Source organism: Centruroides vittatus, unplaced genomic scaffold (genome assembly GCF_030686945.1).
Source record: "Centruroides vittatus isolate TY-2023 unplaced genomic scaffold, ASM3068694v2 contig_10, whole genome shotgun sequence".
Classification (NCBI taxonomy): Eukaryota; Metazoa; Arthropoda; class Arachnida; order Scorpiones; family Buthidae; genus Centruroides; species Centruroides vittatus.
The window spans coordinates 3902894-3913293 of record NW_027120658.1 but is presented as its reverse complement, the minus strand read 5'-3'; the positions used below and the strand labels follow the sequence as shown (position 1 = coordinate 3913293).

The following is a 10400-nucleotide window of genomic DNA, read 5'->3' as shown; positions in this document are numbered from 1 at the left end:
TTTAAGAGATTTGTTTTTTCCCAACTTTTGGTGCTGTAAGCAACAGCACCAAAAGTTGGGTGCAACAGTTTGGTGCAACAGTTAAGCAACTTTATTTGCTTAACTGTGTTTTGTAACACTGGCGCCAAAATAATATCAAACATTTTTTTTACAAATGTTATTAGATTGAAGAACAAGAGGGATAGTTTGTTAGAAATTTTAATAGTAAAAGGAAACAAATATTTTTTATGAATAAAAATTTAAATATACAAAGCATATACAATGGCAAATGATCATTCAATCAGAGATTTTTTATAGCATATATATGATCTCCATCAATAGTATCAAGTTGAGCCTTAATATAAGACTTTTCTAACTCGGTTGGCTTAGTTAAACTTGAAACTGATTTTCTTTTACGCAACTGCAACTGTAACTATGGATATATTACACTTTACACACCTGAGATGGCAGTTTTCCGCTGGACAGTTGTCATCTGTTTCTTTGCAAACGCTGTATTTTACATTTCCCTCTTGTGATGGAACATGCCACGTTGCACAGTTGACCTAAACTATACTATTTTTATTTATATTTTTACTTTTAATATGATTATTTCCAATCTGTTTTAAGCGAGAAGATAATTTACCCTTAATTGTCTTATGCAGTCTGTCAAATAGTTTATCCCTGGTGAATCTCATTAGTGCATAAATTACCCTATCCAACCTTTTTCCTTTCTTTCCTTGGAGACAAATGTGCTTAAGAATTTTATGAAAAGATTCCACATACATATTACAATTTATCCCTAAACCTCTCCTGTAACAATATGCCCACTGGTAAACTCTGTTTGCATAACGGCACAAAAAATGATTTCCAAAATCTCGTGTAATATCATTAGTTAACAGATCATTAAGCACACTATCTAAAAGGGATTGAAATTCTTCCTCATTTCTTTTTTCCAATAGCATCCTGATACATTTATACACTTGCATCTTAGTTTTTTGTGTACCTTTTACTTTCTGGAATTGTTTTCTCCAGTTCCTGTTTACATACTATATACAAAGTAAATGATTTTGTGTTTCTGGCATTACATGAATCCATGCATTAGAAAATGCAGGATCATTATCTGACATAAATACTTTTGACTCAGTAGAACCAACTTTATCACAGATTACATTGAAAAAATGCATGAGAATTGCTGTATCTACTCTGTTAGACAATAGATAAGCAGCAGAAAACCCTCCTCCATGTGCATCTACAACTAGAAGTGTAGTTAATAGGAAATCATAGTTAGTAGTTTCATGTGTGGAATCTAGACAAAGTATATTATTACCAAATTGCTGTAATGATGATGCTTGAAAAGGTGTCATTAACATGAGCATAAAATCACCCTTTTCGAGTAAACAACTACTGCAATCCTTTCCCTGAAGCTTGTAAAATATTACAGGGAATTTTTCTTTCATTTTTGATATGTTATTTACCCAAATCTCTACACTTATAGCATCATTATCATGCAATCTCAAAGAACGATAAATGTGAAACTGTTTTTCAATATATTTTTAACTCCTTATAATTAAGCAGATGTATGCGCTGCAAAGATCCCTGCACATTATTTCTAACATCATCTAGTATCTTATCAAAACTCCCTCCCATAGCCAATTTACTTGCTATTTAAGTCTTTTCATCCTTACTGAGATGAATATGTGCAAGGTCTGAATCATGTGTGTGTGCTGCAAACAATGTACAGTACATATAAATTCTTTAGAATCTTTTGTAACTGTGAAAAAGTTCTATTGTAGAAGGACAGCACGATGTCATTTTGCAGGATCCTAGACTTTTAAGTTGTCGTTTTCTCTCATTTTTATCAAGTTTGGAGTTCCTGATCGATGACAGATGTAGTAAGTATTATTTCCCTGTGAAGTTCTAAAGCCCGTCTGTTTTATATATATGCATTTAAATTCCTTCTCTTTTGCTAATTTCCAACTCTGGAATTCTGAAATTGTATAAAAATGAATCGCGATTCTTCATAAAATAACAATTAATTAGTATCAAATATAATCCTAACAAATGTACTAAGGAATTCTGATATATAAATACTTTCCAAGTTTTTGAATTTCGCTTCTTCCTTATATATTTTCATCTCATGGGATGTACTTAAATAGTCACGTAAATCGTTGTAACTTGTGAATTTATTGTCACATAAACCACAATTAATATTACAGGGTTTTAATACATCGACATTTATACCATAAATATTTCTTTTATGAGTATACAGATTTTTCTTTTAGTAAACTTTCTATCGCACAAACGTCTAACAACGGTTCCGTCGTTGGAAATATGTAAATAGAAACTAATTATGGAAACTAAAACGAAGCGTAATCTCATACACCACCAGAGGTCGCACAGTCGCAGCCACTCACGCTGTAACGCCTCGTCGAAAAATTACTCTCGGTTTTCGTCGATTGCCACGGATTTCATCGGCGTTTCCAAGTTACCTCGCTGCTAATTTTGCGAAAACAAAGGGCGACCCACGCGTTTTCCGGTTCAATGTGGCGTTATTTCTCGTTCTGTGAGCATTACCCCGCGACGACCCAGCATTGGTCAACGTTTCCGTTCCCTGAACACTGGGTGTTCGGTCGGGGGGTTCGCGCTTCGCCAGGTCGGACTGGTACTGTACGTGAAGTTTTCCGGGTTTTTCTCCACGTCTGTAACGCCTGAATAGGGGCCAGTTACCTTAACCTAGGCATGTCAAACACGCGGCCCGCCAATACATAGGTTGCGGCCGCCGAAACTTTTAAAAAAAATTGTTAAATATCAAGCTTTGACGCTTGAAGTTGGAAAGTTTGAACTTTTTGGTTGACGCTGGCGTCGCATGTGGTTGCATCATCGCTTGGGACGCTGCGCGCTGGCGCGAGGCGTCAAATGAAAAGCGGCGGCCGAAGCTGAACGGAGATAAAAACACAAGACGATCAGAAACATGATAGAACGCGGAGAGATCTAATCTGATACACGACACATGTTTGTGTGGCCATCAGCCATACTGATATTTGTACATATTATATTATGTTAGAAATCTGTATGTTAGAATCTCTGTTCTTTGTTCTAACTGTTCTAGAAATTTCCTTTCCAACCCTTTTTCCCTGAGGTGAAGTCACCGTTTTTGAGAAGTGGACTGGGAAAACAAAGGAGAGGAAAATTCCTGGGGTCATGGGAACGAGAGGTGAGACACTTTTGGCTCGAACTCCAGAAAGAGAAGACGTACAATGGTAGTGCTCCAGGTCTGAAGAGAGAGGCTGGGCCTACGTGGAGCCGCTCATATTCCAATAATAAGAACGTTCCATAAAAGAACTTAGGAAGATATTGATAGGACACCAAGTTTGAGGTGTAGAGAAGGAAGGAAAAGAGAAAGAACTGTTCAGAGAAAAGGCTGAGACGGTGACATATCCAAAATCACGAGACCGAAAATCCCGGGTATTTCTTTCTTCCCCTTCGTACTATTCTTAGATACTTATTTTTTCTACTTCTTTTTCTTTAGTTATAAATTATACTTATAAGTCAACTCGCGGATATCTGTCGCATCGTATGGAATTGATTGCTCAGAAAAAGGGGTCCAACGCCGTTGTATAATACTCCAGTTTGCTTTGTAAGTTGGGATCAACTGATTAAGAACCGGTTCAAGGAGAGAATAAATTACTTGTTAAAGAAGGAATCTGCAACTCTTAATTTTTGTGTTATTCTGTTCGCGGAGTATCATCATTGTTGGGATTAGAATTGTCTGTACGTACGATTACCACCTTTTCTCTACTTTCAAACGAGCAATGATCGACGTTGGAGAAATGGCCGTTGGTTTCGAAAGCAGGATTGCTGGTTGGCCACCTGTCATCAAAACGTCGCCGGATTTCCGACAGAGCTACAGAGCGCTGATTGGTCAATCAATCCTATCTTCAATCCATATAAAAAGGTCGAGTTTTGGCGGGAAAGCCGGTTGATCAAACGAACTCGATTAAGAAAGTCGTCGTAAAGTGCAGTGTTTGCTCAATCGTTTGCGAATAATATTCTGTACTCTAAAGTGGATTTTGGTTTTTATGCATATTAAACTAAAAAGTTATTTAATAAAAATATAATCAAACTTCAAGAACAATGAGTAAGAAAAGGTCAATTGAAGAGGAACATCGTAATTTTCAACAAAAATGGGAACTGCAATATTTTTGTGTCCAAAACAAGAATAAAATATTATGCTTGATATATAAAATCTCTATTTCAGTTCCTAAGGAATATAATCTTAAAAGGCATTATGACAGAAATCATAAAAGAAACTATGACCAATACGTTGCAATACTTCGTGAAGAGAAATTGTCGGAATTGAAATTAATTCTTCAAAAACAACAAAGTGTATTCACTAAATCTGTTGAAGACAATACAGCTGCTGTAAAAGTTAGTTATATATTATTGAATTTAATCGCAAGCAGATCGAAAGCATTTACCATCGAAGGGAAATTTATTGGTGAATGCTTAATTAAAGCGGTGGAAGTATTACATCCAGAACAAATAAAAAAATTTAAAAGTGTAAGTTTAAGTCGAAATACTGTAGCTAGCAGAGTTGACGAAATAGCCGATAATTTGAGAAATCAGCATAATTCAAGAATATCAACATTTCAAGCCTACTCTATTGCAATTGATGAAAGTACAGATATTCGAAATATCGCTCAGCTGGTTGGTTTTATTCGCCGATGCGATGTTAATTTAAAAATAAGTGAAGAACTTTTGGAAATCATTCCTATGCATAATACAACCACTGGAGCTGATATTTTTGTTGCACTTATGGAAGTTTTGAAGAAGTATAAGTTACCATTGGAAAAGTTGGTTTGTCTCGCAACTGATGGTGCACCTATCATGATCGGTATTACTAAAAGAGTTGTCGCAAGTTTAAAAGAAACATGCAAACAGCATGGTAATAATAATTTTGAACATTTTTATTCTATTATTCACCAGCAAGTACTGTGCTCCAAAGTTTTAAATATCGGACATGTTTTAAAAATAGTCACCAAAATTGTAAATTATATTCGAGCACGTGAACTTAATAATCGTCAATTTGCTTCATTTCTGGAACATATAGAATGTGAATACACCGATCTACCGTATTATACGGAAGTTCGTTGGCTTTCGAGTCATAAAGTGTTAAAACGATTGTTCACATTGGTGGACGAAATCACAATTTTCTTGGAAACAAAAAATTATGAATGCGCTGAATTAAAAGATGGACAATGGATAAAGGACCTGGCTTTCTCAGTTGATATTACAAGTCATCTTAATCAACTTAAGCTTCGAGGCAAAATCATGTTGTTACAACGCTATTTGATAATATTAACGCTTTCAAACAAAAATTATTACTTTGGCGAAAACAAATAGGAAAAGAAAACTTGTCTCACTTCGAAAGCTGTCAATATCTATTGCATAAATCACCTAAATTAAAATTATAATAGTTAAAAATCTAAAAAGTTTGTAAAATAAAATATGATAGCAGATGACGCCACCAAATGTTGCCGAAAAATTAAGTAACTGGAAATTATTATTATAGGGTAGATGAACCGTTTAAAAATTTTGCAAAATGTATTGTAATTAAAAATGTTATTTTAATGTAAATTGTTTTAAATTCAATTTTAATAACAGAATTATAATGTTTTATAATATACCTTTTTTACTCGCGTGTAGGATGATCTTGCATATTGGATAAGGTGTGACTTTAAAGATCAAAATAAGGAAAAAAATTAGAATTGTATTAATAAATCTATTTCGTTTAATCACAAATAAATTATCATCAAATGCACGTATTAAGGCAAACAACCATATTTGCCTTAATACGTAATGAATGGAAAATAAAACCAATACACTAAATTTTTTCCTGTCGTGCTCATTATTTTTAATCACTCAGAATGTGTTAATATTCATTAAAATAACAATTTAACATATATGAAGTAACTACATTTATAATCATTGCTAATTGGTTTGTATTTCATTAATGATTTTATAAGTAACGGGGAACTATTATCTGCGAAAAATGAGATGCAAGGTGGTTTTTAATTGATGGACGGAGGATTAAACCAATAAACAAAGCAGGAGGTGTCTTAATTTAAATTAATATGCCTGAATGTCCTTATTTTATTATATTATCATTTTCGTCTACTGTACGTATTTTCTATTATCTGGACTTATTAGACTGGCTTTACAGATACTGCAACACAGTTTCACAGATCACGAATTTGTTTTATTTCATATTTCTGGACCCATACATAATATTGCGTTTCGGACTCGTTTGTTCCTCCTCAGCAGGTATTTAGAAGGTTGTACATTCTATATAAATTAAACGATAAAATAATTGTTAAAAACACAATATTTTATATTACCCGACCAATTTTTAACCAAATTAACCAATTTTTATATACCAATTTTAATTTAATTTTATTTTATTTACCAAATTTAATTTTATTTACCAAATATACCATTAACCAATTTTTTATATAGATTCATCGACATTAATATAAGATCCTTACTATTTCCAAACTTTTTCCCTTCGTTCTCATTTCCACCATACATTCACTTTCAAACATTAATAACAATACTGTAAATCTAAACCTGTATTAGGACAAATTATTATATTAAAGTTTAATATTATCTCGGTTTTTTTGCATTTAAAACATTATTTTCTAAACTTATATTTTTTCTTGTTCACTTTGACTTACTCCTCGTCTTAATTTCTTCTTCTATTCCATATGGAGATACTAACACTTGTAGGCTCCTTCTCCGATTTGACTTCACTCATCGGTCAGTGAAATCGACCCGTTCGATTTCACTGACCGATGAGTGAAAAGTCCTAACACGAGATGGCAGGGCGTGATGTGATTCGATGGCTCGTAAATTACGAGTAGCGTGCTTGCGGTTTCCAAGTTGATATTCAAGGTGAAGCCCAAATCGTGGCGGGCGGAGGCTTAATTTGGGCAGCGCAGCCAGAATTGAAAGGACGTTTCCTGTTCCGTACAGTGAGGGCAGTTCGGGGACTCTATCAGTCTACGGGAGTGTAGAAAGGCGTTTAACGGGGCCGTCTCCGTTTGCAATCGGGCTAGCGAAGTTTTCATTCGCCGGTTCGTGGCGTGGTGGAAGTACCAACTGGTAAAAGGTCGGAGACGAAAATTCCCTATTTTTGTTTTTTAGTTCAGCCGACCAGGAGTCCGTCAAGCGGCAGACTGTATCGCTCCAGACTGCGGGAGCTAAGTCGCGCGGCAGCAGAATTCTCCAGACAGAGCCGTTCGGGGTATCGTTTCGCGTCGCTTTGTCGGCCGCTTCATTAATTGAAATTTCCGTGTGACCGGGAGTCCAACCTGCCACACAGTCCGCCCTCCGCGTGTCTATACTTGCTGTCAGGTCTATGATTAAAGCAGGTGAGAAAAACGTCACATTCGCCACAGCGTGTAGCGTCGAGAGGCTATCGGAAAAGACTGCCGTCGGCCGATTTGTTTGTGCGATGATGCTGAACGCCCTCAGGAGCCCCTGGACCTCTGCCCCGAAAACGCTACTGGTCTCGTACAGTGACCATACTTCTGTTAAATGACGACTCGGGATTACTATCCCTATGGTCGTGCGTGCTCTGGTTTTTGAAGCGTCGTTTCCTATCTGCTCCCACTCCGGCCATTTAGTGGACGCTGGAAATGCGTACGCATAACGTCTGGAGGGAGCCCCAACATGTTTTGGTAGTCGGCTAGACTCAGCCGACAGGCTGAGTTTATCCGACTACCAAAACATGCGGTGTAGCGGGATGTCTTTGCGGCGGGCCTCCGCTAGAACCCAGTAAATGTACGGCATCTGGTGTTGTCGCCATCTATAAAACATTAGGCTGAAGCGAAAAAGAGTGTAGAGAGGGCTGAGAAGGCCGAGCGAAGAAGGGTGTAGAGAGGGCTGAGATGTCCTCTGAATATGTGGACCATTGCATGAGAAAGGGACCGCGTGCGGAGCCTGATGCGCAGAGGGACGTAACCAGTGTCCGCAAACAGAGACATTAGGGGGGTTGTTTTTTGCACGCCCAGAGCGGTCCTTGAAGCCGTGTGAAAAGGGATTTCAATACGTTTAAGAGTGGTGGGAGGTGCCCCTGCCAATAGAGGAGCCCCGAACTCGGCCATTGGGCTTAAAACTGCCTTGATAAGTCTTAGTATACTCACCCTGCGGGCGCCGTTCCGGCTTGAGGTAAAGTATTTGAGATAGGTGCCGGCGCGCTTAAGCCTCGACTTAACTTCTTTCGATCGTTCTCTTTATACATCAGGCACGCCCCTTCCTCTATGATTCTACTCCATGATTGGTGTATTTCTCTTCCGGTATTATTAATTATTCTGTTATTTTGTTTATATTAATATGTGCGTAAAGTTGAGTTTTATAATTATTCTTTTTTTTTTCCTTATTTTTACTGTATTTAGTACTATTTCACAGCCTGTGGAATTACAGTGCTCCGCTAATACTGAATTTGCATAATTTCCCCTAATTGCTCGGATGTGTTCATTTATTCGTATTTTTAATTTTCCTTTTGTTTCCCCAATATATATTTTTACCGGTTTACAATTACAATTAAAGGAATACACCACTCCTTTTTCTTTTACTATATCAAAGTTTTCTTCGTTTCTATAACATAGATGTTTTTAGTTGTATTTACTTTTTCCGGTATTAGATTAATTCTACTATTTAATATTTTTTAATTCTTTCAAACAGCTTAAGGATATGTCTTATTTTAACAAAACTTTTTTCTTTATCTATTAATTTTAATTGTTTATCATTATTCAGTTTTTCAACCATTTGTTCAGCAAATTTTTTGGATAATCGTTCAACATAAACATTTTCATTCTTTCTTCTTCTTCCTTTGCCTGTACTTTGATTTCACTTGTTCGTTGTCGTATTTTATTTATATACATTTGAAATATATTATATTTCATACTTATTGGTGTAATAGATTTATAATTAATTGTTTTGGTATTTGTATAGGTTTCACATATTTTTCATAAATTAATTTGTCGTCTTTCTTCTCAATTGTTATATCTACATAGTTTATACTATTTTGTTTTTCTGTTTCTAATTCGAATTTAATATTTCCTTTTATCCGATTAGCTTTGTTTATAATTATTTTATCATTTGTTTTCTTTTTTCATATATTATTATACAGTCGTCTACATACCTGCTATAAAATTCTATGCCTTCTATATTTCTAATTTTTTTATTTATTTGTATCATCCATATTTCGGCCAATCTTGGGCCAATGCAAGTACCCATAGGTATTCCATTCGTCTGGGTATAGAATTTATTTTCGAACTGAAAGTAGTTATTTTTGATTATAATTAAGCAGAATTTAATTAACCAACTAGGTGTTTTTATTCCTATTAATGAATTTTCGATAACTTTTATTGTGATGCTAGGATACATATTTACTATATCAAGTGATAATAAATTCATATGTTTATTAATTGTAATATTTTGTAATCTTGTTAAATTGTTAACAAATTAAAAATGCAGATGACAATTCATCTACATTTTTAATGCTATAATTAGATACCTCTAATAAATTTAATTTATTTTATTAAACATTTTTCTAGATTGTAATATATATAATTTCTAACGTCTATTAACTTTACGAACATATTAATATAATTAAACAAAATAACAGAATAAATAATAATACCAGAAAAGAAATACGCCAATCATGGCGAAGAATCATAGAGGAATATGTCTGAGGTTTAGGGACGAGGTATAAAGAGAACGATGAAAAGAAGTTAAGATGAGGAGTAAGTCAAAGTGAACAAGAAGGGATGTAAGTTTAGAAAATAATGTTTTAAATGCAAAAAAAATCTAGATAATGTTAAACTTTAATATAACAATTTGCCTAATACAGGTTTAGATTTACAGTATTGTTGTTATTAATGTTTGAAAGTGAATGTATGGTGGAAATAAGAACGAAGCGAAAAAGTTTGGAAATAGTAAGGATTTTATACTAATGTCGGTGAATCTATATAAAAAATTTTCGGAAAATATAAAATATTGTGTTTTTAACAATTACTTTATCGTTTTTAATTTATACAGAATGTACTGTACAACATTCTAAATACCTGTTGATGAGGGACGAACGAGTCCGAAACGCAATAATATGTATGTGTCCAGGAATATGAAATAAAACAAATTTGTGATCTGTGAAACTGTGTTGCAGTATCTGTAAAGCCAATCTAATAAATCCTGATAATACAAAATACGTACCAGTAGACGAAAATTATATTATAATGTGTCTTAATTTGTTTAAAATAGGTTCCAACTTACGATAAATACACTGTAGACCTATAATGATAGCATGAACTATATACAGTTTACAGAAATCGTTGCAAAAATGCGAAGAATCGTTCGCT

At 34.8% G+C, this 10400-nt stretch overlaps 2 protein-coding genes across 2 annotated transcripts; one reads left to right on the top strand and one right to left on the bottom strand.

Annotated features, from left to right (window-relative positions):
* Positions 1–432: 432 nt before the first annotated feature.
* On the bottom strand, positions 433–1518 carry LOC136980507 (uncharacterized). The gene is made up of 2 exons (XM_067276663.1): positions 1113–1518; positions 433–1025 (listed from the first exon to the last, which is right to left on the bottom strand). Exons 1-2 carry the CDS (start codon positions 1434–1436, stop codon positions 543–545), a joined length of 807 nt encoding a protein of 268 aa, XP_067132764.1. The 5' UTR covers positions 1437–1518; the 3' UTR covers positions 433–542.
* A 2595-nt stretch (positions 1519–4113) lies between these two features.
* Positions 4114–5382, top strand: LOC136980424 (general transcription factor II-I repeat domain-containing protein 2-like). Its single transcript, XM_067276564.1, has one exon. The coding sequence runs from the start codon at positions 4114–4116 to the stop codon at positions 5380–5382; it is 1269 nt and encodes a 422-aa protein (XP_067132665.1).
* The last annotated feature ends 5018 nt before the right edge of the window (positions 5383–10400 follow it).